The sequence below is a fragment of the Trichoderma atroviride genome, chromosome 1, assembly GCF_020647795.1.
Source record: "Trichoderma atroviride chromosome 1, complete sequence".
Taxonomy (NCBI): domain Eukaryota; kingdom Fungi; phylum Ascomycota; class Sordariomycetes; order Hypocreales; family Hypocreaceae; genus Trichoderma; species Trichoderma atroviride.
In genome coordinates, this window is record NC_089400.1 from 4,001,010 (window position 1) to 4,026,449 (window position 25,440).

General features: G+C 49.4%; 7 protein-coding genes and 1 non-coding gene across 8 annotated transcripts; 4 read left to right on the top strand and 4 right to left on the bottom strand.

The window, feature by feature from the left end:
• Nucleotides 1-2,553: 2,553 nt before the first annotated feature.
• Nucleotides 2,554-4,015, top strand: TrAtP1_001433 (uncharacterized protein). Its single transcript, XM_066110990.1, has one exon. The coding sequence runs from the start codon at nt 2,883-2,885 to the stop codon at nt 3,666-3,668; it is 786 nt and encodes a 261-aa protein (XP_065967063.1). The 5' UTR covers nt 2,554-2,882; the 3' UTR covers nt 3,669-4,015.
• Nucleotides 4,016-4,659: 644 nt separating this feature from the next.
• On the top strand, nt 4,660-10,118 carry TrAtP1_001434 (uncharacterized protein; the record flags this gene model as incomplete). The annotated part of the gene is made up of 4 exons (XM_014086057.2): nt 4,660-4,725; nt 5,020-8,340; nt 8,400-8,651; nt 8,724-10,118. The coding sequence occupies 4 exons, from the start codon at nt 4,660-4,662 to the stop codon at nt 10,116-10,118; spliced, it is 5,034 nt and encodes a 1,677-aa protein (XP_013941532.2).
• Nucleotides 10,119-11,631: 1,513 nt separating this feature from the next.
• Nucleotides 11,632-12,001, bottom strand: TrAtP1_001435 (uncharacterized protein; the record flags this gene model as incomplete). The annotated part of the gene is made up of 3 exons (XM_066110991.1): nt 11,632-11,743; nt 11,801-11,908; nt 11,961-12,001. 3 exons carry the CDS (start codon nt 11,999-12,001, stop codon nt 11,632-11,634), a joined length of 261 nt encoding a protein of 86 aa, XP_065967064.1.
• Nucleotides 12,002-12,470: 469 nt separating this feature from the next.
• TrAtP1_001436 (uncharacterized protein) lies at nt 12,471-12,736 on the bottom strand (the record flags this gene model as incomplete). The annotated part of the gene is made up of 2 exons (XM_066110992.1): nt 12,471-12,555; nt 12,609-12,736. The coding sequence occupies 2 exons, from the start codon at nt 12,734-12,736 to the stop codon at nt 12,471-12,473; spliced, it is 213 nt and encodes a 70-aa protein (XP_065967065.1).
• A 1,010-nt stretch (nt 12,737-13,746) lies between these two features.
• TrAtP1_001438 (uncharacterized protein) lies at nt 13,747-19,567 on the bottom strand. Its single transcript, XM_014086055.2, has 2 exons — nt 18,411-19,567; nt 13,747-18,299 (listed from the first exon to the last, which is right to left on the bottom strand). Exon 2 carries the CDS (start codon nt 18,187-18,189, stop codon nt 15,484-15,486), a length of 2,706 nt encoding a protein of 901 aa, XP_013941530.2. The 5' UTR covers nt 18,190-18,299; nt 18,411-19,567; the 3' UTR covers nt 13,747-15,483.
• On the top strand, nt 13,982-15,040 carry TrAtP1_001437 (uncharacterized protein; the record flags this gene model as incomplete). Its single annotated transcript, XM_014086056.2, has 1 exon — nt 13,982-15,040. The coding sequence occupies one exon, from the start codon at nt 13,982-13,984 to the stop codon at nt 15,038-15,040; it is 1,059 nt and encodes a 352-aa protein (XP_013941531.1).
• A 140-nt stretch (nt 19,568-19,707) lies between the features above and the next one.
• Nucleotides 19,708-19,781, bottom strand: TrAtP1_001439. Its single transcript has one exon. It is a non-coding gene; the product is annotated as a tRNA-Asn (tRNA).
• A 4,457-nt stretch (nt 19,782-24,238) lies between these two features.
• Nucleotides 24,239-24,697, top strand: TrAtP1_001440 (uncharacterized protein; the record flags this gene model as incomplete). Its single annotated transcript, XM_014086054.2, has 1 exon — nt 24,239-24,697. One exon carries the CDS (start codon nt 24,239-24,241, stop codon nt 24,695-24,697), a length of 459 nt encoding a protein of 152 aa, XP_013941529.1.
• Nucleotides 24,698-25,440: the final 743 nt, after the last annotated feature.

Sequence of the window (25,440 nt, forward strand, 5' to 3'; positions counted from 1 at the left end):
CCCTTCTATTTGCCGAGGTATGGTAATCCCACCAGGCTTTCCGTCTCTCAGGTTGCATCTCGTGATGACATATGCGCAAATACTCAGTACGAGCAACTACCGATAGCTTGCCAATGCCGAGCTATCGGGCCGTGACAATCAATCTGCTCAGTGACATAGTAACTGGCATTGACAGGTGCGATAGGTATACCCGGCTTGACTCGACAACCATTGAATATGCTGATTCCGATCAAGACTGAAGGTGTACATTCTTGTTTTGTAAAGACTGTTACATCTGCTCGATGCATAGACTTTGTGTAAAAAATATAGCCAACAGCTTGATAATCTGACGCAAGCCGCAATCGGAGAAAGAACCCCAAGCAATTAAAAAGCACAGATACTGGATTTTGTTGATAATAACTCCAAAAGAGCGATTGAGTCGGCCTCGCTGCTCAAGCTCTCTGCCACAGCTCCAAAGATGACTGAACTTGTGCAGCATCGGAGAATTTCCCCGAGTCTGTACGCATATGCTCCTCCATACTAAGCTGGTGGCATGGAACATGTTTCCTTTGTGTTTGTTGAGCTGAGCTCGTTATGGAAGAAGCAAAGTACATCGATTCGTTATGGCTGAGCTAGACTAGTGAGCCTGTACGCCTACCAATGCATGGCCAGCCTGATACTAACATCCTGAATACTTACCGGATGGGCGATTAACGTTATCAATTAAAATTGTTGACACAAAATGCAGATCCGACATCAGCAGCCAGAGCCATATGATGCCGCGTTTTCCACACGTGGCTACCTCGAAGGTATCCTGCCATACTCTGGAAGGAAAACGTCAACGGATACATGGAACACAGCCCCCAAACCTCTTGTTCTTTCCCGTACTTCATCAAGGTCGTAGCCGACTGGAAGGATATTTGGTCCAAAAATGCCGCCAATGCAGCTACCCGTGGCGATAACCGCCTCTGTCAACGGAAAAGAAATGACGTTCAAACAGATGGCTGCCTTGTTCTGCGCCTGGCACTCTGGTATTTGCGTTCGTCGAACCCATTTGCTCTACTAAGCGACTTTCCGGAATGCTTCATCTAGAGTAACGTCGTCTTCCATTCAAAATCGACGGATGTCTGCAGTAGTAGAATCATGAACATGAGATAGGCAACTAGTGTATATCCCTCGAGCGCATGTTTGGTCAAGGCATATTCGAGTTTCACCGCTGGCTGGATATTGGTGCACGAAGACGATGGATTTCTCGCCATCTTGATGGCTAGAAGTGCGTAACGCGTACTTGATCATCTACGGAGGTTATAGATGGGACCCATATGATCTGAGCTAGGACCCATGAGACTAATTTGGCTTCCCGTCTATGATACCAATATAGATGCTCATCAGCGGCAAACGGGTGAGCGATACTTGCTGTACTGCACCTGAGCCTGAAGCAACTGGACCATTTCGGACCTGGATACGATGTTGGAGAACGATTAACCTTGAACTTTTCTTCTATAAACTGCAGCATTCAGTGTGATAATTGAAGAACAAGATATATTTTGAGGCTTGCCTGCCAACATCAACACTCTAAGCTTTATTGCGGAGATCTTCGGATATTCTAACCGCTGTGGAGACTCACAAACGCAGCAGCAAGAGGCCCATGCTTGCTGGACGCTTGAAATTAAGAATTAGCATTCGGAAATCTCATTCCGGAAGCTTGGGAAGCAAACCTCATCGAAGACGCACATGATCGGCGGCCGTACCGTTGAGAGTTTAACGTATCGATCCCTGCGACCTTTCTGTGCCCCGGATCTGTGACCCCCTATTCAAGAAACAAGCAGCCCAAGATTCCCTGCCCAGACAGGCAATACTTTTAAAACAATTTTCTTTTCATTTTGTTTGCCCAGCTGGGAGCCTAGGATGTGAGAAGTCTTGGTGCTGCGTTTGGTCGTCATTCGTGCCGTTGGTGAAATTTTTGTGGGAGCTATATGAAGGACTTGCATCCTCTTTTTTTCCCATCGCAAAGCCAATACCACGCTTGCTTTCTTCTGCAACTTTGTTTCATGTTTGTAGCCAACAGATCACAGGGTGGCATTTTTCCTGCATGCCGACTAGATTACATGATGCCTACAGATACCGGAAAGAGAATGCTCTCTCTGCAAGCCCTCTTGAATCCCGCCTCGCCTGGCTATTCTGCTACCTGCTTTCGACAGCCTGATTCAGTATTAGCGACTGAATCAAGATTACCACCGACAGAAATACAAACTGCCACAGATATGTCGCCTCTGCCAAAGGTCGAGCCATCGGCAAGCACCGTCAGCATGACCAAGTCAAAACCTTTGGGACCAATCAACTTTGCACCTTTTGAAGAAATCGATCAAGCGTCATATCGGGAGATGAGCCGGTTTCGCGTCAGCCCGTTTGGAAAAATACGACAAAGCTGCCAACACATTCCCTACAATAGTTCAAAAAAGGACTTTTTCGAGAAGACGGGGAGAGAAAGTATTGAAGGTAAGGGGGAACCTCTCCAAAGAAATAGGAGACTGGTTGTCCTTGGAATTAGACTAAAATAGACCTGCCGACAGTATTCAAATACGAATTCCGATTGCCAGATAGGGAAAAGATCTATACCGTCATGTGGGATTATAACGTCGGCCTTGTTCACATGACTCCATTCTTCAAGTGCCTGGAGTATACCAAAGTAAGGCTCAAATTATGCCATCAATTTGCCTCTCGAGTTTCTCTCTTCCTAATCATCAACAGACCACGCCGGCACAGATGTTGAGCCAGAATCCAGGTTTGAGAGAAATATCGCCCAGCATCACTGGCGGCGCCGTATCAGCCCAAGGTAAGCCCAAACGCATTCAATCTCGCGGTTGGTCGCTTACGAGCCCCTTTTCTATATAGGATATTGGATGCCTTACCGGTGTGCCAGAGCGGTATGTGCGACCTTCTGTCAAAAGATTGCAGGCGCACTGATTCCCCTCTTTGGCCCTTCGTTTCCCTCCGAGTGTACTCCGGCGCCTTTCAACTCTACTCACTGCAAGGGCATGGTGATTAGCCAGCAACTCATACTCAAAGCAACCGAAGAGGTCGAGAAATATCGCCAGGGGCAGAATAGCGGGTTTATCAAGGCTGTCGGCGAACTAAGCAGCTCTCGTCGGGTCGAAAGCTATACATTGCGTCGCAAGCACGAGCGCCAAACCACACGTGTGCCCATTTTACCGTCGCAATGCCGTTCTGCTTGGAATACAGTCGATGGATCGGTCGCTAATCGACGCGCTATGGAAACTCTGGCCCAGAAGATGGTGTGCGAAAGCCGCGAGGCCAACAAGATGTTGCTTGGGGCGAGCCGCAGTGCTCTTCTGAATCCAGCTGTGCCCAGCCAAACCCCATGCCAGAAGGAGAAAGCAAACACATTCGGTCCGCCACGAACAGAAGTGAATGTTTATGAAGAAGAATGGGGATCCAAACGGCGTAAACGAGCCTCAGACGAACGGATCACGATGAATTCGCCCAGCAGAGGAGAGAGACTGCACCAAGAAGAGCACTTGGGGGTAGCTGAAGTTCTCCTGAGCTTGGCCACAGATATCCGAGACACGGCACCTCCATCCTCATTGACTGTGGAAATGCCAAACCACGACGAAGACTTTCACGGGCGACATCGCAAAAGGAAGCGACCAAAGCCTCTAATACTTTAATCACCGGATGCTGTCGCCGGTGCTGAAGACTTGTTTCCCTTTCCATTTCTTTCTTTCTTTTTTTTTTTTTTTCAATCTTGAAGCCGTTTGTCTGCGTAATAGTCGCTAATTGCTTTTTGAGATACCCCATTGGGCTGGCACCTGCAAATCAGACTGTGTTTTTGTGTTTGTTTGGGATCATCTTTCGGAGAGACGTTTGGCGTATCTGCTTTACCTTTTTTTGTTTTTGCATATTTGGAATTCTGAATTTTTATTGAGATTAGGAATATTGTTCGGTTAATTCAAGGCGTTTTTTGTATTTGTAGTTTTGGGTTTATTGAATTTTGTAAGGATTGTTGGTATTTTGGCTTCTTTGTTGGTTAACCTCTAGGCTGTTTAATTTAATTCTTTGATAGGACCATATTGACATCTTCTACGCGCCATCCATCTTACTTGGTACTTCGGATGGTTACCGGCCAGGTACCCGCTCGTCTCTGCATCGCCTAGCGGTACCTCCCCGCCATCTCACTCTGGGCTCGCCGCCCGGTGCCCTGATTGGCCCGCCGCCTCGCCTCTGCCTCAGGCATGAATAACGCGTCCCACTATCGATCCCCGCTAGCACGGATTGGGATTTTTGCGACAACCACAGCAAGGTCGCGTCAAACAAAGGATGCTATTTGTTTACGCGGGGGCTTTCAACAAGAAGAAAAACTATCACCGCCTCAGCCAGCTTCTTTCTTTCATTGCTTCTGCTGGCCAGCCGATGTGACAACGCCCAATTTCTCGTTCAGCCCGGGCCACTGCCGCTCCTTTCATCTCTTCTTTCATCTCCCCTTGGCAGCATCGCCCTCGAGCGCTTCGTATTTGGCCAGTCCGTCCCTCATTGCTGCGTGTCTCAGGCCTATTTGGAACACCCCTGCCCAGCACTTTATCAACCGCCTTTTTCGAGCGCCCAGCATCAACCACGACTTTCCACAAGCCAAACAGCTCTCAGCCAAGAGAAATCGCTACGATGGATTCCGACGACGACTCCGTCTTCCAAATTGAAGACGACTCCGACGGATATGTCCCCAAGCCCGTAAGTTACTCTTGACCACATCGCATGGTTCCTACACCGAAGCGCCTGCACCTGTGATGCGCTGCCTTTGTGTGAAGCGACTTTGTATTCTTCTGTCAAAGGATATTCAATTGCCGGCGCATCTGGCTGTTGGGCAGCAATTCACCCATCTTTCCCCTCCATATTTCGATTGCGACAACCCGACTACGCTCTATCCTATGCGCCGACCCAACGCCCTTGGGAAACGACCTTTACGCATTTCCTTCACCTCTGCTTTGTGTGTCCACCCTGCGGCAGCTAACATATCTCCTGTAGAAAGGCAAGGCTGCAGCCGCGAAGCCGGCCGTCAAGAAAATGGTGCAGACAACTCTGAAAAGCAAAGCGCCGCCGAAGAAACGGCCGATCATTGACCTTGAGAGCGATGAAGACGACGAAGATGTGGAAGCGTCGTCCGGCTTTTCAAACACTCCACCTACTGCTAAGAAGCAGAAGACGGCGCCACCGCCCAAGAAGTCGGGCACCAAGCCGTTGGTAGAGGTTGAAAATGATAGCATGGCAATTGACGACGACCCCAAGCCTGCCGGCAAGAAGAAGACGGCGACGGAGACGTACCAAAAGCTGACCCAGCTCGAACACATCATCAAACGTCCCGATACATATATTGGCTCTGTGGAAAAGACGGACCAGCAGATGTGGGTCTACAACAAGGAATCAAAGCAGATGGAATACCGCAACATCACCTACGTCCCCGGTTTCTACAAGATTTTTGATGAAATTCTGGTCAATGCTGCCGACAACAAACAGCGTGACAGCTCCATGAGCATGATGAAGGTCAACATTGATCGAACCTCTGGCGAGATTAGCGTCGAGAATAACGGCAAGGGTATTCCCATTGTCATGCATGAGAAAGAAAAGGTGTACATTCCTGAGCTGATCTTTGGTCATCTGTTGGCTGGATCCAACTTCGACGATAACGAGAAGAAGACGGTTGGTGGACGAAACGGTTACGGTGCAAAGCTGTGCAACGTTTTCAGCACAGAATTCACATTGGAGTGCCAGGACAGCGAGCATGCGAAGCGATACAAGCAGACGTGGACAGACAACATGCAGGCCATGCAAAAGGCCAAGATCACTTCCAACAAGACCTCTGATTTTGTTCGGGTCACGTTCAAACCTGATTACCGTCGATTTGGAATGGAGGAAGGCATTACAGACGACCTTGAGGCCCTGCTCTACCGAAGAGTCTACGACCTGGCCGGCACAATGCGAGGAGTCAAGGTCCAGCTCAATGGCGAACTTATCAAGATCAACAACTTCAAAGCATACTGCGACCTCTACGCAAAGTCTATTGCTGGCGAGAGGGGTCAGGAAGAAGGGGGTAATCCGACTTGTACCGTTGAAATCGACAAAGACAAGAGCCATCCCCGGTGGGAAGTTGGCTTCACTGTATCAGATGGTACATTCCAGCAGGTTTCATTCGTAAATTCGATTGCAACAACGTCAGGAGGCACTCATGTCAGCTACATTGCCGACCAAATCACAGCATCTCTCCTCAAGGCCGTGACGAAGCTGAAAAAAGGCCACGGCTTGAAGCCGGCGCATCTCCGAAACCACATCTTCATCTTTGTCAACTGTTTCATTGATAACCCTGCATTTACTTCGCAGACCAAGGAGCAGATGACTACCAAGACTTCTCAATTCGGCAGCAGGTGTGTTCTGGGAGAGGACTTCTTGAAGAAGGTTGCCAAGTCCGACGCAATTCAAAACATCATGGCCTTTGCTGAGAAGAAGGCAGACAAGATGATGGCCAAGAGCGATGGAAACAAGCGCTCTCGAGTGAGCAATGCTAAACTTGTGGAAGCCAACTTGGCGGGAACCAGGCGTGGCCACGAGTGCACGCTAATCTTGACTGAAGGAGACTCTGCCAAAGGTCTGGCTGTTTCTGGACGAGCCATTCTTGATCCCGACCGTATCGGCGTGTTCCCACTTCGTGGTAAACTGCTAAACGTTCGAGACGCTTCCATTGACCAAATCACCAAAAACCAAGAGATTCAAAACATCAAGCAGTTCCTGGGTCTCAAGCACAAGCAGACGTACACTGATACGAAGAACTTGCGTTACGGTCACCTCATGATCATGGCCGATCAGGATCACGACGGTAGTCATATCAAGGGTCTTCTCATCAACTTCCTCCAGGTGCAGTTCCCCTCACTGCTCCAGATTCCAGACTTTTTCCGAGAATTCATCACACCCATCGTCAAAGTCTGGCAGGGCCCCAACCCCAAGAAGCCCCAAAGATTGAAGTCGTTTTTCACACAGCCGCAATATGAGGAATGGAAACAAGAACGCGGTGGCGAAGTCAGCAGATGGCATTACAAATACTTGAAGGGTCTGGGTACCTCCACCAATGAAGATGCCCAAGTGTACTTTACGAACCTGGACGAACACTTGAAAGAATTCAGTGTTATGAAGCCGGAGGAAGCGGATCTGTTCGACCTGGCTTTTTCCAAAAAGAAAGCTGATGCCAGAAAGGAGTGGCTAGGCGGCTTTGTCCCTGGTACATACCTGGACCATTCCTCAAAGCTCATCACCTATAGTGACTTTGTGAACAAGGAGCTCATTCTGTTCAGTATGGCGGATAACATAAGATCCATCCCGTCAATGATTGATGGACTGAAGCCTGGTCAACGAAAGGTGCTGTACGCCTGTTTCAAGAGAAACGTGGTCAAGGATGAAAAAGTTGTGGAGCTGGCTGGTTACGTCTCTGGACTGACTGCTTACCACCACGGCGACATCTCGCTGCAGCAGACGATTGTTGGATTGGCCCAAGACTTTGTGGGCTCAAACAATATCAACGTCCTCGAGCCCAGCGGTAACTTTGGTTCTCGACTTGCTGGCGGCTCGGATTCTGCTAGTCCTCGTTATATCTTTACGCGACTGTCCCCGTTTGCTCGGGCAATCTTTTCCTCTCTCGATGAGCCAAGTCTAAACCACCAATTTGAGGATGGAAAACAGATTGAGCCAGAAGTATTTGCTCCGGTCCTGCCCATGGTGCTTGTCAATGGTGCCGATGGTATTGGCACAGGTTGGAGCACCTCTATCCCCAACTATCATCCGCTAGAAATCGTGAAGAATCTGAAACGACGAATGGGCCGTCTTGAGGAAGATGATAGCGAAGAGAAACCGTTTGAGACAATGACCCCCTGGTTCAGGGGCTGGAAAGGTGCACCAGAGGCTGCCGGCCAGGATCGATACAAGTTTAACGGTATTGCCTACCAAGATGAAAAGAACCCGAACGAAGTGGTCATCACTGAGCTTCCAATTCGCGTCTGGACCGATGATTTCAAGGCTCGCCTTGAAAAGATCATCAGCGGCGTTGATGGCCCTACCTGGATCAAGGACTACAAGGAGTTCAACGACCACAAGACTGTCCACTTTGAGATTCAAGTGGATGAGAAGCACATGGCCAAGGTTTTGGAAGAAGGCCTGCTTGAGCGATTCAAGCTCACTAAGCAAGTTGCAACTTCAAACCTGGTCGCTTTCAATACTCGTGGTCAGATTCGCAAATACGAGAAGGTGGAAGATATTTTGGAAGAGTACTATGTCTATCGACTCGAAATGTATCAGAAGCGAAAGGTATGAGATCATCCAGACTGGCAGCTGATTTACGGTTGACTAATAACACCTGCATATAGGACCACTGGCTTGGCGTCTATGATGCTGATCACCGGAAACTGAAGAACCAGGCGCGCTTTATCCAAGAGATTATCGACGGCGATTTGATCGTTGGCAAGAAGAAGAAGACTGTCCTTGTTAAAGAGCTGCGTGACCACAAATACGAGGCATTCCCTCCTGTCAAGAACAATATGAAGAAATCGACTGAAGAGGAAGAGGACGAGGAAGAAGATGGCGAGGAAAGCGCTCGTGATTACGATTATCTTCTTTCGGTAAGTTTGATCTGTCGTCAATCCAAATACCTATTGTGTAGCAAGAGTTGTCGCTAACTGTAAGTTTTCTAGATGCCGATTTGGTCATTGACTGCAGAACGTCTTGAGAAGCTCAAGGAAGCAATCCGGAAGAAGAAGGCTGAATATGATGAACTCAATGCCAAGAGCGATAAAGATCTGTGGTGTGAAGATCTGGCTGGTTTTGAGGCTGAGTGGGAGAGGCATCTGGCTCTGAGTGCGGAAATCCAGACCAATATTCGCCGCATGGGCCGCCGAGTATCCAAGAAGATAGGAGCCGGTGCTGGTGGCCGCGGCAAGAAGGCCAAGGGAGCAGATGATGATTACGAGCCAGAGAAGAAGGGCCGAAAGAAGGCAGCTCCCAAGGTAGAGACCAAGACGGCACAAAGGTTTGCTGAGATGTTCAGTGCTAAGCCCAAGGTCAAGAAAGAGGAGGAGCCGGAGACAGTTGAGCTCTCTGATAACTTTTCTGATGATGACTTTGCTGCCCTTAGCAGGAGTAAACCAGCGGCAGCCAAACCAGCTGCGGCCAAGCCAGCTGCAACCAAGCCAGTTTTGACCAAACCAGCTGCGGCTAAACCATCACAGTCGCGATCAGCTTCCGAGGCGCGATCAATTTCAGCGCCACGATCTATTTCACAAGCACCATCGATTTCACAGTCTGAAGAGCCAGAGGTGGTGCCGGTCCCTGTCCGCAACAAACGAGCAGCAGCTTCCAAAGCCAGAACCTTGTTCGATGCGTCCTCGGATAGCGATGAGGACGACGATAAGATGCTTGGCGATGTCGGGGCGTTGGTCAAGGGCATTGGTAGCAAGCCGCCTGGCGAATCCAGCGCGCGAGTGAGTCTGCACGCAATGAGCCGGCCTGACTCGAGCCACGGCAATACAGGCTCCGGGGCAGTCTCAAAGCCAAAAATAAAGTCAGCCAAGTTATTTGACTTTGACACCGATGATGAGACGAATTACGAATTGTTGGCCAAACCGTCGCCACTAAAGGCTGGGAGCCAAGGACCGGGCGACGACGACGAGGACGACTTGGCCGCTCCCAAATCGAAGCCTGCAGTGAAAGCGTCAGCAGCGGATACCAAGAAACGCGGCCGGACAGCAGGGGCAAAAAATAAGGAAGAGGGCAAAGCAGTGAGCAAGCACAAGGTAACGCTCAAAGCTGCAACCACAACCTCGACCCTTTCTCCAGCCGCAAAAAGATATGCTGCTAAGAAGAAGGCGCTGAATGATTCGGACGACGACATGGAAGATTCATTCGCAGATGAGTTAATCGCTCCGAGGCCAGCGGCACGGGCAAGACCTGGACGGGCTGCGGCTGCAAACAGAAAGGTCATCATCGACGATGAAGATTCATCCATGAGCGTTGACGAGCAGGACGAGGAGGAGGAAGAAGAGGAGGAAGAAGAGAGTGACGACCCCTTCATGGTGGAGGATGATGATTGAAGCAATGGCTGACTGCCCCATGTCGTTGAGAGTTTATGATGTCTTTTGGAGATTGGATTTTCCGGTGCATAGGTTTATTTGACATGTTAGTCGTAGACAGGTTGGTCCTGCATGACTGTGGTAGTACATGATGGTCTGCTAGTATATTGGCTCTTTAGCTCGATAAAGCATTGCTTTGTGTTTGGTCTATTGTATATAAAAGTGTTAGTCAACGATCCAGTGACGAGCCTGCGAGGGCATGTGCTGTGTAAAATGAAGTTTGCCATTGTAATTATCGTTATGTAGCTTGTTTGTTGAACAGTAAAAGGCGAAATGAGTGTCGCGAAAATGGACATAACTATAATATGCCACCATGAGACAAAAATGGAACTAGCTCAGCATAACGCTATGGCCTTTGTATCAAGCAAGTGCCCAAATCATCTATTAACAACGTTAAAACAGGATGTTTCCGCTACACTACTTTCTATGATTCACATTATAATTTGCTTTACCGCCATATATGTATCACTTTTTACTCTTTCTTTTTCTTGTTCCCTTAATTACTAGCTAGCATTTAATTCAGTTACTATTAGCCTAGAAGGCTTCTGGGTGGGAAGAGCCTTATAGCCAATGGATTACTAGAATAATAAACACTACAATAGTTACCGAAATAAATGTCCAACTTGATTCATGTTCAACCTCATTCCACATGGACTATATTATGGGGCTTATGGCTTAGACAATGTGAAAAAAATCACGCGGTAGCGACCAAGAAACCTTGTCGCCAATTGTCAACGTTAATACTGCTTTTCACACGAAACACCTAGTGCCGCATCGTGCCTAGTAACAGCCAATAAGCTGGTCCCTAATGGCCATGGGCCAGACTGGAAGACTTTGCTCGCTGTATTACACGCCAAGGTCATAATAGGCTGCGTGAAGTATGTATATTAAAATATAATTACAAGCCTTAAAGCCAAACATTTTGTCTTTGTTGATTAGTCTAATTGTAATAAAAGGCTGGGCAATGGCGTATAGGGTGGGCGCCGTTAGGAACAACATGCATAAACGTCAAACGCGCTCAACTGCAAGAGGGATACCCGATCCTCTTAGCGTACACAGCATTAAGGATTTTACTTGCAAGTATTTACTCTAGGTCAGTAGACGCAGCACGGTCCAAAGACTCAAATAAGAGAGCATGGTAAGATAAGACATTCAACGATAAGGGACTGGAACTGGAATAGTGCCACTGTAAAGAATATCACGAGTCATGAACATAATTTTGGAAGTGTACATATATATCAGATTGATAGTTGCCCGGCCGAGCTTCTCCCACCGGGCGTAAATAGTTATGTGTGTGTATGAGGTAAAAATGTTGAATTAAAGTAGAGTAATTTGATATAGAAATCGACGTTGTCACACGTGTTGAACTTGGCCAACGTCACTAGCCCATTGATACCTGCACCTGTAACCACTCCCCCCACCATATAACTACCTAATCCGGCCCTAATATCAACCTTTTCAGATCTTTGTTGGTTTAGCGCTGAGTTTGATTCAGGCATCTGTTCTTCCGCAAATGACGTTTAAGAGCATCTGGCCGGGAAAACCTTTGTTGACATTTCGGACAGTAAAAGCCCTTAGAGGGGTTTCTAAGTATATTAGAATTCCTTCCTGTTTAAAATCATTAGAGGGGGGCAAGTGCTAACAGTTTACAGGAGTGTGCTTTATGTCGTTTAAAGGTATATTTCGTTGTACAATGCTTCTTGCATTGGCAGGTAAAACCCTGTGCTATTTTGGTACTAGTCTCAGCTCTGCTGCAAGTATATTAGCATCACCAATAATAGAAATGGATGTAAAGTAACCTACTGGGGGATATTAACCGTAGCAGAGCCAGGCGGACTGATCATAGTCGGGTCGGCATGTATGCTTGAAGGGTTGATTGTTGGCTGATCTGGATAATTGGTGACATAGATGCCAGTATGCATAGAAACTGGGCCGGCGTCCTCTAAAGCATAACTGCAGCTGGAATAGACATGACCAGTTGTGCCAGGTCTTTTTACGCTATATTGTCAGTACGGGGAGGATCGTTGTCATTTTTAATAGGACTGAAGACCATCTCATCGGTAATCGCGCCAACCGGAAGCAGGAAGCCTGCCGAGCATGGAGGAGACAATCACTTCATCCTGAAAGTGAGAGCTATCCGCACTGACCTACCTGACTTGCCCATTGTTTTCTGCTCTTACAATGATGCGCAATCCTTCGCTAGCTCATTCATACCCTGTATGATAGTCGCCTACGACTAGACGCGATCTGGCGGGGTTTGTAGTTTCGGTAGACGACGAGCCATCTCGTCGTCCGGGGCAAGGCTCGAGACCTCTAACAGTTGGTGTCTCTCAAGCTGTCTCCTATATATAACCTTGAATTGGAAGGAAGCGCAAAGTTCTCTTCAACGTCACACCGCCTTCCGTAGAGCTCAGTCGAGCAGAATGAAGAACTGGGGGTTTTGTAACTCACGACAACGCCTGCTGAGGCAGGGCAGAGTCAAAATCTTCCCCGAGTTCCGGGTCATGGTTCAGTGGATATGGCTCGTCTGCCGTTTGTTCGGCGAATGCCAAGGTGTGCCCATTGCTCAAGAAGTCCATGAGAGTGGATGCAAAAATTGTATAAATAATAACTGCAAGTTAATAAACTGTAGGAGCAAAGCTGGATAGTAATTAGGATTGATAGAGAAGTGTTGTAGAAGAATTTTCGTGGACTTGGAAGGATTGGCAAGACCTATTTATACCTCACTCAACACACGTCCTCCATGGCCGGGACGCGTCGCTACATTAAGATGGCCATGGTAACTAAATGCCAAAGTAACGCGACGTAACGTGACGCGACCCAACAGACGCGAATCAGAGGGCAGCAAAGGTAGGGGTGGTGGTGGAATTGGTGGTGGTGGAATTGGTGGTGGTGGAATTGGTGGTGGTGTCGTAATGGGAGCTTGTACAGTGGCAGATCAGGCAGGGTTTGGAAGAAAAACGCCAGGTAGCTTTTGCGACATGTGGCTCATGTACAAATAGGACAGATGCACATTACAATGATGGTGGTCAGCATCCTTGCCAAAGACGGTTTTAGGCTTGCGTTTTACAAGCCTCATCTATTTTTTTAAGACCAGAGCAGCTGGCTACGAAGGAAAAGCTGACCGAGGCGCTTGGGTGGGCGGCCGCTTTTAGCTAAAGCACCAGCGATGCTCTAACATTCCATCACCTTTCATTAATTTTCATATGACGCCAACGTATAGGTCTCCCCATAACACAGAATTAAGTGTCATGTATTTTGCCTAAGAAACCTCGTCTTCTGGAATTTGCCTTGAGCAGCAGTTCAAGACGGAACAATTTGATGCAAGTTATCAACAGTCATAATCGTGGGGTACGCTATGTGACTTAAGTGGCAGCTGTACTGGACTGACACTTATTTTAGTCTATATCAAATGTAATGAGTTTTAAAAAGGGAAAATTCCTCTCTTTTGAACGAACTCCCTTTTTCCCTCTGTTATAACTTGTGACAGTATCTTAGTAGTAAACACTGACAGAGGTATTAAGCCACAATCCGACTGGAAAGGGATCCTTATTATGATTCCGCCTTTTACTGTAATTGTTCCATCATCTGTTATCGATATCTAAGCACCCTGTTTGGAGGGGCAAAACAACAAACAGCCCCTCCACTCTAGCTCTTTTTCTCAACCTCTCTTCGTCATACTAGCACAACAAGAGCCTCTCAGCAAGCACTACGATACTATACCTGAGCTTCTAAAGGAATTAGACTGAAGCAAGACAAATAAAAATACCTACAACTTTATAATATTGCTGTATATACACACACGCACTCCGCTTTCATTCACCATGGCTTCGTCCGACGAGCCCCAGTCCCTCAGAGCCCTCTTCGAAGCCGCTGAGTCAAAACGAGAAGACGTCTACAACGCCCCCATCGCCACCTCCCCCCAATACGCAGCAGATCTCTCCGCAGCGCTCAAGCTCTACGCCCAAGCCGTCGCCCAAATCTCCGCCGTGTCGCTCTTCTCCGCCAACGAAGGCATCGAAGACGTCGCAACCACGGCGCTGCCGTATCTGCTCGTGGACTTTTACATTGCCGAGCTGGTGCAGCGGACGCCGCATCTGGCGCCGAAGCAGCGGCTGCAGGTCCTGGCGCAGTCGAGATCTGCGTATGAGAGGTTTCTGAGTCTGGTGGATGGATATGGCCTTGTGAAGGGGTCGTACGGGAAGCTGCTTGAGCGGTATCGCGACGACGAGGATGGCTTTGCGGTTGTTGCTGGCGCGGACATGGCTGCCAAGAGGGAGGGCAAGATTGCGAACTTCAAGGCTGAGAAGGCGTTGAGGGAGAAGCTCCAGGTGCTGAAGCGCAATCCGCGATACTTGGAGCACGGTGACGAAGAGCTCGTGCGCGATGTGCACCTGACGAGCATAGAGTTCGCCATCCACAACACTTTCCAGGCGCTCGACTCGCTGAACCGAGAACTGCCGCTGCTGCGATCCGCGCCGTCACCAACAACCGCGCCGCAATCTTCGGGCGACGATCCCGCCGACACGTCCTTCCGCCTCGACCAGCCCCTCGGCCGGATGCGCCCCGGCGGCGGCGGCCCCATCCTCGGCCCCAAAGGCGAGCCCCTGCAGCCCTTTACGATTGTCGGCTCGCGCGCTGATATGGCCCGGGGAGTCTTTCGGCCGGGGCATAACCTGCCTACCATGTCTATAGACGAGTACCTCGAGGAGGAGCGGAAGCGAGGCGGCATTATTGAGGGCGGCGGGACGGAGCCCCCGAGGCGACAGGTCGATGAGGATGACATGGAGGCGGTGGATATGGAGACGTACAAGGCAAGGCATTGGGATGATTTCAAGGATGATAATAGGAAAGGATCGGGGAATACGCTTAATATGGGGTGAGGTTATATACGCATAGTTTTTTCTATATGGAGTGATGAGCGGATTTGATGGACATTTGCGCATTTAATTAATGGATTTATAAAAAATAATTAGACAATGGATATCTTATTTAGCGTTGACTATAGAATAAAGAACACGATTAAAAGAAATTTTTTTTTCCAAGGCACTATGCTTACGAGGCGGTTTATAGGTATTTGTTCTGATGTATATAAGCTCAATTGTTTGCCTCACTATCTTGATGTTCCTAGCTTATAGGTATCCGTTATATCATTCCTGTAGTCATCAAGTCGTATAGAAGAAAAAAGTAAGCAAAAGAGATCCAAATAAATAGCCAAATTGTGAGAGAAAAAAATGTGAGCATCCCACAGCACAGAAAAGAGAAGAAGAAGAAAGAAAAAGAATAGAAGAAAGTCTGCCAGGGTCTCGTCTTTTGCTCTCCCTGCTCAAGGCCATATATTTTCCCACACTTCCAGCGTAGCATCACTCTCAGTATCACTCTCGTCGCTCTGAGCAATCACCTGCGTCGCGGGATCATCAATGTTCATAACGTCCTCATCGCCGCTACTATCATTATTGCTCACAGTGGCCGCCATGTCCGTCACAACAGAGGCCGTATCTGCGTCTGAATGCAAAGACTCGACCATCATGTCCACTGCTCGGCCAGTGTCCTGGTGGTCTGCCGGAATCACAAACCTGGCTTCTTGGTAGTTCTCGGGCCCATCCGCGTCGAAGGATTCAGACGCAATCGAGACATTGTCGGCAATGACATGGCCGGGAGCGTATACCGTCGATATGCTGTCTTGGGCGTCCAATGATCCAACCACGGTGCTGCCCTTGAATTTCATCGTGGAAAATTCATGAGTCAACGAGCCGGAGACGCTCGATGTAGATGGGATTGTATTGCCGGTGTGGTAAGCAGGCCCAGGGCCATTGGGGCCCCAGCTAGCAGGAGGAAGCTCGGCCTCAAAGACGCCTCCAGTGCCATCGTTACAGCCGCCAGCCCAGAGGGGCAAAAATTTCAACTCGTTGTTATCGAGCGTGAGAAGCATGTGGCGGGTAATGTTGAGGGACGGCTCAATGTCGAATCGCACCCATGAGCTGCTGTACGGCAAGATGGCAGCATGAATCTGCCTGTTGAGAGCGGATAGGTCGACCAGCGGATCCTTGACGGAGAGAGGTTCTCCTAGATGGTCCAGAAATACCCACCAGCTCGGTATGCTTGCCTTGAATGGCTTTGCATATAATACTTGTTCGACGCCGTTCCGTGCTCGAGCCATGAGTGGTCCGGATAAGCCTGAAGTTGCCTCGGACAGCCATTGGGATTCGCCCACATTAATGTTCCAAACGTCGCCCAGCTGCCGATAGATGAAGGGGCAAAGAAGCCTCTGGGTCATGTTCAAACTTTGTTCAATGTCCTCGAGAGACTCGAAATCTTCAGGTAGGACATAGGTGGCCCGATCTTCGTCCATGGAGACGAATGCAGAGAGTGAGTTTTCATCACCTACTGTAAGCCTCTCAAACGAGTGTTTGATGCTGGTCTGGATTCCCGTCATCAAAACACGGAGAGACTCCAATGCCACCACGCAGCTTGCACTAACTTCTTCAGCGAGAGCGCTTTCCATCTTCCGGAGATTGATCCATTCTTCAACCATCCAGCAGTCGAGGCTAAACTCGCTCGTGAATGCCTCGGGAATCATGGATACCCTTTCCACCAGGGCCCGGGCAGCGTGCTGGACAATGTTATGCAGCTCGTCATCCAAGTTGCCGAGCCTTCTTCCAAAGATGGTGACCCGATTCAGGTCGCGTCCGGAACTGGTGCTGGCCTCCTTGAGGGCCAACTCATTGACAAGGATTCGAAAAGCGCATTGTGTGACCTGTGCGAGCTCTAGAGCAAATCCTATCTGCAATGCCTCTTCTGGCAGGACTTCGATGAATCTTGTATTTTCGTTGTACATGATCCACTGGGTGACGGGATCTCTCACGACGGACGGGCAGTCGAATATCTTTGCCAGACCAACAAGTGTCCAGACACGGTTTGCTGAATCTAGCATGACATCGTGTCCCTCAATCATCATGAGAAGACGAATAATGTTGTTGCGGTGGCGTGTGGGACAATAGTCGGGGATGTTGCGGTACTTTGGCGTCTCATACGGTCGGTTGATGCCATGCATCTTCTTGGAAATCAAATCATGCGACGTGGGCGGAGTTATTTTCTCACTGTTGGTGCTGTCCTTTTCATTGTCATTGCCGGCGTTGTTGGTATTGTTGTTACTGTCGTTGTTTAGTATTGGCTCTTCGGATACATTCTGGGCCTGGGCTTTTCCTTTTCCATCTTCCTTTGGAACACCCCATCCTGGAATCGGTCGCTGGCCGCATGAACATATGTCATCATGTCCAGTAACCAGCCAGCTAGTAACTTTGTGAAGGTCATTGGCGGCCCACCATTTGATAATGCCAGGCGTGAGCGACAGCTGAGTCATTTGGAACACAAGATCGTCTCCTTCAGAAGGCGGTGTCAGATCAAGGACATACTTGATGCCTTCTGGGAGGCTCTTTGTAAGCTTCCTTCGTCTTTGGATTCGGAACTGGTACGTCGGGTTCAGCATCTCGGCGAATTTGGTAGATCCAGTTGCGAGCAGCTTTTCCGAGTGCACACGAAATTTCTGAGATGAGTACCTGATGCCATAGCAATCAGTCTGCTCTGAATAGCGACGTTTAATTTCCGGGTAGTCGATGAAGACAAGTGTGTCTCCCTTGTCGAGCTCTGCGCTGATAGAGCGCAGTCTGCACAGCTCGACAAAGCGAGATGTCAGGATGGCCTCGTCGGATGAGAGGCCTTGCATGACTTTGGCCCACTGTGACAGTTTGAGCCCGGGGTTGATGTAGTTTTCGTCATCGTCTTCGTCTCTCAGCCTCGTTGTCGAATCCGCGGCATCGCGTAGAGCTCTACTGTTTTCTTCTATCAACCAAGATAGATAATTTTCGGCTTCTTGTTCTTGATTGTGGGCAGGGCCTTGAGTGTTTTCAGCTGAGACCGTGGTGTCTTGTGAGACACTTGAACTCCCTTGATCCTGCACCATCTCGGGAACAATAATCGACGCCCTTCTAGAGGTGACCGGCCATGGGTCGTCATACATACGAACGTCCATTAAGCTCTTCTTTTCTTTTATTTAGTGATGGATAGCCCAAGAACAAAGTAATCGGCTAGTATTCGGTGGGAGAAAGGGCTGTGGCAGTGAATAGAGCTGCGACACCCAAGCTATGCAAGCAATGAGTCCAATGCCTATACGTAGACGGCATGTACAGAGCAATTGATGCAATCGAGCATGTCCTGTCGCATACAACCCGGTAAAAGAAATAAGACACTCACATGCGAGAATTCAGAATAGAGAGGTTGAGTTTGCGCGAATGATTGATGAAGTTTGGAATAGACTGTTCAGCTGCATCCAATGGAGTAGCTTGAACAGCTCGTCCTCGATGCGGGCAAAGCTCAGTTTCACCAACACATGTATATACCCGTAAAGAGCTGAAGTCGATAAAGAGGACCAAATTAACAGCAGCTGTGATGACGAGAGTGGCGCAGGCGCAAGGTCAATGGATTATCCAAGAAGATGGAATGCGAAGAATGAGGCTCTGATGGAAAAGACAGTTTGCAAAGGATGTAGAAAGGTAAAATGCAGCCAGGATGGCAGGCACATCGACAGCCAGGGAGAGCTAAGCTATAAATCCGCTGAAGTCATTTGACTGACGACTGTGCATGTAGGTGCACACACGTAAACTACCGCTACTTTTATAAGCACCCAAGGTCCCTACCAATGAAATCACCACTACAGGGAGGTGAGAAAAAACAGAGGTGCAGAATCCAGAATCCCCAAGCCAACACATCGTCACAAATGACGGCAATTTATTTTTTATTTCCTTTGCTGGGCTGCTGCGGCTGGTTGCCTCGCCTGCCTGGCAGAACCACTCGCATGCGTGTCCACGGAACAGTTACGGCTTGCTGCAGAAAGCGACTGGCTACGGCCGGCTACAAAGAATCTACACACAGCCCCGCGTGACTGCTGGCAATGCGAGACGGCGGGGCTGGTGATGGGAGGTCCTGGCCAGTTGACGGGCAGAGATGCCGGATGCTTGCTGGATGCAGACGAGGGGCTGGTTTGTACCGCGGCGTATCCCCCAAGTATATCCAATGCCAATACGAGAGGCAAGCCGGATGCCTTTTTCAGGTACCAACTGGGTGGCGGATGATGCAGCGGCTGCCTGGAGAGCAGTGCCTCATCTGGCTAAGCTGCAGTGACTCTTTTTCGGTGAGCTGCGGCTTATCCGCCCAGAGCAGGTGTGCGTTGCTGCCTTGTAGTGAGATGGAGTGGTGAAAAGTGGTGGAGAAGTAAATGAAGATGGTTTGGATGGGAGCTGGGGGCAGCAGAAAGAGGCGTTTTTCCATGTCCCAGCCAAAACAGCTGGATACTTTGATCTCTCAGAGTCATCGTGGCTTAGAGTTGCCTATTCGGGAGCTTCAAGGTTGAGTCACAAAACCATCTGCTATAAATGCAAGCAGACAAAAAGAATGACACAACCAACTTCCTAACTAATCATTGATACATGTCCCTAGTATTGAGATGCCAAGCTGTGTTTTGAATCTGCAAAAATACAAGCAACTTGCAATTCTCCTCCGGGAAGGCTCGAACTTCCAACCTCCTGATTAACAGTCAGACGCGCTAGCCAATTGCGCCACAGAGGATCAATGATTTAGGACTTCCAATTTTAATTCTTATTCTTCCATGCAGAACTCTTCATTCCAGCTTTGATTGACAGCAATAACCATGTGCTCATAGACTCGATACTGAGTAAAAGTAGTCTATATTCAAAGAGAAACAGAAAACTTTATATCCTAGGAAGAACCTCTACCACTAGTTTATATTTTACTGCGTTAAAATATCCACCGTCAATGCGTTGCACCGCCCAGGAATATCTAAATCATCCATAGAGAACCAGCACTCATAGCCATTGGCAGCTGTAAGCTTGAGCCTGGATATCCGCACCGAGACCGCCGCCTTAAGCCGTTGCCTGCGACGTCCAATATTCGCCCTGTACATGTATCTGATTTCTCGCCGCTGCCGCCATTGTCAAGACTTTCAGTTGACTGCCTAAGAGCGTCCTCAGCATGTAGCGAATCCTGTCCAGCAGAAGACAGCCCACATTCCGTATGTTGTAGAGGCCTGCTATGCTGGATGGATTGGATTTCTGAGTCCATTAAAGATGAAGTAGCAGCAACATTAGTCGATGAGGTGGTGAACGTTTCTCTGGCTTTTCAAGAGGCGAAGAAGGCTCGCTTTCTCTGGGATAAAGCATCATCTCGCGGATGACAATCCCACAAGTCAGCCCCATCAGGCCATACCTGCGCTTGGCAAAAGTCAAGAATAGCCTTTGCTGCCGATTGGGTCCCAATCTCCTCTGACTATTTCAAAATATTGTTCGATTTTGAATCTCTATATATTCTTCAAGATTCTGTCGGGTTTGGTCTGTATGGCCATCCCATCTATGAAACAGCGTTAGTACAATTCCCCTGCCTGTATCATGATTGGAAGGGACAAAAGCGTACATTGCATCCGGAGCATCTGACCGAAACAAGGGGCCATAATCGACATCCTCTCGATCTAGTCGGATTCTCGCGCAAAACTCATGGCGTCTTCCACCCCACCAAACAACATTTGAACAAACGTGTTATCCTGATGTATGTATATTCTCCTAAACTTCACTGCATATGCATCTTTAAAGAATGGCCTTCTTCGCCTAAAGTGATGATGCGGATCTTGGTACCGCCTTCTCCAGACGTGTAAGAGACAGCGCGCGTTAATTGGTAGAGTACGCTGAACACGCATAAATAAATGTAGATCCAGGCCTAGTATTCTCCTACATGTACAAGTAAAAGCTCTGTAAAACACACCAGATTTAGCATACATCTTATTTGCTTCACACATTAACAACTTTATCCTTTCAGAAATCTAGATTGATAGCGCGAATTGGCTCGGACAAAGCCCAGGCTAGAAGCGGAGTGGTCAAAATCGTTCACGCTCAGTAATGGGTCCATGGCCAAGGCTTTAGGCAGCGTTTCATTCAAATCGGTTGCACATTCTGCAATTGCTACTGGCAACTTACTTTCTACTTTCAACGACTCGCGGCTGACCAAAGCCGATGAGTTGACATGCAGTTCATCCAACAACTGAATTATTAATTCAAAACTGCAATTACATGGATACAAGCCTCCAGATTCAGCCGCGCAAGGATATCTTGATTGGAATGGGATTCGCAACTTTGCTAGATGCCGTATATTGAAAGGAATCACCCAAGAAAGGGGGCGCGCCGAAGAATCTCTAGAAGGCAAACCCCATGCTTCCAGACTAAAAGCCCCTGCCCTGTCCCCTGCCTCCAGGGACTTTGTCATTAGCATACTGTAGCACGCCGACAGGGCACACAAAGCGCGGATAAAGCCGTTGAAGACGCAGATGAAAGTCTCCGCGCGGCAGCATGGATGGATAGATGGATAGATGGTCAATGACTGTTTCTCCGCCGCACTCGCCATGGGCCTGACAGATTGCAATGTTCTTTCAGTCACCAGATCTAGCCAGCCGTTCCGTATTACGCGGCCCTCAAAGAGCAGCTTCATTTTTTCCTTGTTTGAGCCCGATCACAAGTCCAAACAATGAATCACGCATTTTGAGATGCATCCGGATCCGTTGCCCCGGCACGATGAAAACAGCGCGATTGGGGAGGCGAAAAAGTCCAAGGCCTAGTCCATTGTCCTTCTTTGTGCTGAGAAATCGCCCTGCCGTCAACAAGGCGACGGTCAAACTTTGGCCATTGGTTCAGTGGCGCTCTTAGCATCCAACCGCAGGCTGCCAATCTACAGGATGTGCCTTGCGTCCATATCATCAAAGGGGCCAGTACGGAGACCACCAGCAGCTTCTTTGAACCCCCCGGTTTGCACTAACGTTAGTCTAAATAGGCTATCATGGCTATCCCTGGCGACGTCGTTTGATCGTCCCTGTCCATTGACGTCTTGGAACGTTGGGCCATCTCGATCTCACAGTGAAAGGTTTTCTTCTGCATAATCTGGGAGGGAGCGATTGATCGTAGTGGTGTGTATATACCGGAGCATCCCAAACGTCCCTATTCCCGCTGATGCAGCGCAATTGGAGTCGAAGCCGTCCCCTCCGGATATCCAGGCGTTTTTAGTGCAGGGAGGGATCACATGTAGTCGTCTTAAGGTGAGGTATCGCCGCCAAAGAGCAAAACATCTGGAGAGGCATGTCACTGCTCCTGTTATCAGCTTATCAAGCAAGCTCTGCTATGCTCAGCTGCTGGCATGGAGAAGCAGCATCAGAGGCTTCAAGGTTTTGGTCCAAGTGGAGAAGACGCGGCCGATTCCCGTCGACCTGTTTTGCTTGGCGATTGTGTCACAGTAGGAGTAGCTATTTTAAACGATCAGATAGACTGGGAGGCGTCAAGATTTGCAGTCAGAAGCGCGGTAGTTGGGATGTCTGCCGCCTCTCTGCCTGGCCCAAGTGCTGCTATCGAGGTTGAGATGCCAAAGATGACCAAGACGCGGAAATGTGCCTCCCAGTAGTGCCATCCAGTAGTCCCTCGCCACCATTTTCGATCAGTATCAGAAACTAAAAATGGCCACAGACTTTTCGTCGATGGGCGCCTGTGCATGGTGTGTTGGTGACGAGCTCTCTCTACAGAATCGGCATACAGTCACTACGGCTGTGTTCTAACAAAAGCCAATTCAGGCTCTCCACAGGAGGACAGGGCCCTTTGATGAATTCTGTTGGCCCCACGATTCGGCGACGTCTCTGGGCGGGCATGCGAGCCACTGCCGCATTGTATCGTCTGCAGGGCTGTGTGGTCTACCAACTGCGTCTTCCCTGCGCTCGTATGCACGCCGGCGTCACGCTGACAGAGATGCTCAATGTGCCAAAAATGGCTGCAGACAGGGCCGGTGGCGTTGGACGGACGGCAGCTGTTGGCTGCAGGCGCCGTAACTGACGCTGCTGTCTGCGAATGGTGTCACGATCTGCAGTTGGGCTGGCCGGCAAAATGCTGTTGGTTCCAGTCGCTTCCATTGTTGCATGTAGCGGGCACTGTAACCGCTGAGCGAGACCCCCAAAGTCTGCAGACTGCAGAGACATGCCACGCCGATCACACTGGGCGCGTCAACGCCAATCGAGAGAGAAAAACAAGGTTTCAATCCAGAGGGCAGCAACCGCATCAAATGCCACACACAGGCAGCTTTGGCGTTTGCTGGCTCAGAGTTTACAAGGTTGACGCTACCAGGACTGATGGCCGCCCTGCTCTTCCAAGGAACGCTACCGGCAATAACAGCTGCTGGAGGCGTCAAGACATGGCGGGCGCCCAGCCGGTCTGATTGGCGCCCAAGGCCCCCCCAAGACCCCCCCCAAGGCCGCTATAATCAGCCACCCCCAGGCCTCTGCTCGCCGGGCTGCTCAGGTGACCCGGCCGACGCTTTGCTTTGCCGGGATGCTGCACGCTGCACAGCACCTGTCGGGCCCCTGTCAAAAGACCCTGGACCGCCGAGCATGGAGCGGCCTCAGCTAAATTGAGCATTGCAAGTCTATAAATTGTTTTCTGCGTACTCGTACCGCGGCCACACGGCTAGTTCCTGCTACTAATAACGAGTCCTGCCTCCAACCCCTGGCTTCTCTTCATCTTCTCGACGGCTGCTTCGTTTCTCTCACTATACCGCATCCATCGGCTGCTTTCTTTCTGGCTGAAACATCTTTGTCGGCAGTTCCGCCTCTTTGTTCATGCCACTGCCCCGGTTCTTCTAGAAGAACCACCCCATCCGCCAGACTCGCACTTATATATTGCCCACGAGTGCTCCCCTCCGCCGCGCTTCTTCTTCCACCTACTTGGCTCTGCACCTGCACCTCGTGGCCTATTTCCCAATTCTCCAATTCTCCACACGAGTACGATACTGTACTCCATATTATCACTACCTGCTCCGTACTTTCAGCACAATACGAGCAGCAAACGACAGACGCTTGGGGCCTAGCTGAAACTCCGCACCCCCTGGTTGACTCGAGCTCCATCACTTCTTCCAAAGACGTTCTATTTTCTCCCGAACATTCCGTGGTTCGAACCTGCTGAGGCCCAAAACTGCTACCAAAGCTTCCAATGGCGCCTCCTAGCGACACATTCCACGATATTACAATGACTGTCGTCCCTCCCTCCGACCACGACGGCTTCCGAGGGCGGACACGTGACCGCAATATTCCCAGCTCCAAGAGCTTGCGCCCAGATGAATCGAGCACGCTGCGAGGGCGATCCCGTCGACGCTCCATCTCTCCCTTCAGCCTGACTTCTCGAACCTCGTCTCCCTCAGTCAAGTCCTCCGCAAACCGCCTTATACTCCACAACCGTCTGCGGGAGAAGCGCCGCGAGCACTGCCCTTCCAGAATTGCCTCGCCGGCCAGTCAAGACGTCTTTCAGTCGCAGCAGCGGATGAGAAGCCGCAGCCGAGGCCGCGGACCTCGTGTGGAGAAGGAACTCCATAGACACGTCGATCATCTGTCCAGACTTCGAAACGAGGTGTTCCTGTCTGACGAGGAGACTGATCACAACAAAGCTTGTTGACATGGAAAGAAATTGCTACGGCCACTCAACTTGGATGTGGCAAGCGGTTGCAATGCTTCGGCATGCAATCTGAAAAGCGACAATGTCTGTACGATGACCACCACGACGGGGATACGAAAAGGTGCTTTTTTCTTTTTTAATATCGGTGTTTATGAGGGCAACGCATTGGGAATACTATTTGAGAATGACTTTTTTGGATACTATCGGAGACTGGCATGTCCCGAAAATTGTGTTATTATCATTATTCATTCTTATATTTGGCGCTGGCGAAGCTTACCAAGTGTCTTTTCTGAGCGGTCCATTGATGGCGGCGAGAGGCAGAGAATCGCCTCGCGGTGCAACATTTTTACAATTAATAGTCTGCAATTCCAAAATTTACCTGTTCTTCCACCTCTGTTCTTCGCCCGTGAACCTTTTACTACCCCTGAATGCTTCTTGTGCGGTGGTAATCCTCACATCTGCTATTTTTGAAGTAGATTCATGCCATGTCGGCTATTTGGACACTCCAGGACTTTGCTAGGCCAGCTTCGTGCCTAGCACGAGAATTTACCAGAGCTAGCGGTTTCGAGTACTCGTGCAAGTCGTGCTGCTCGGGGGTTCAATGCAGCTGTCAGATCATAAAAGTTTAGGTGGGCCTTGTAGATTCTTATCTGTTATCGCCACAGCCGGGCACAGCTGACCGCAGCTGGCCATAGCGGGCACTGCAGCGCAAAAAAATATCGTACTACCGCTCCGGAGCCCCA

What these genes read in the sequence shown, in the direction of transcription:
- TrAtP1_001433 (XM_066110990.1), top strand. Translation starts at nt 2,883, where the DNA reads ATGCCTTACCGGTGTGCCAGAGCGGTATGTGCGACCTTCTGTCAAAAG.
- TrAtP1_001438 (XM_014086055.2), bottom strand. Translation starts at nt 18,189, where the DNA reads ATGGACGTTCGTATGTATGACGACCCATGGCCGGTCACCTCTAGAAGG.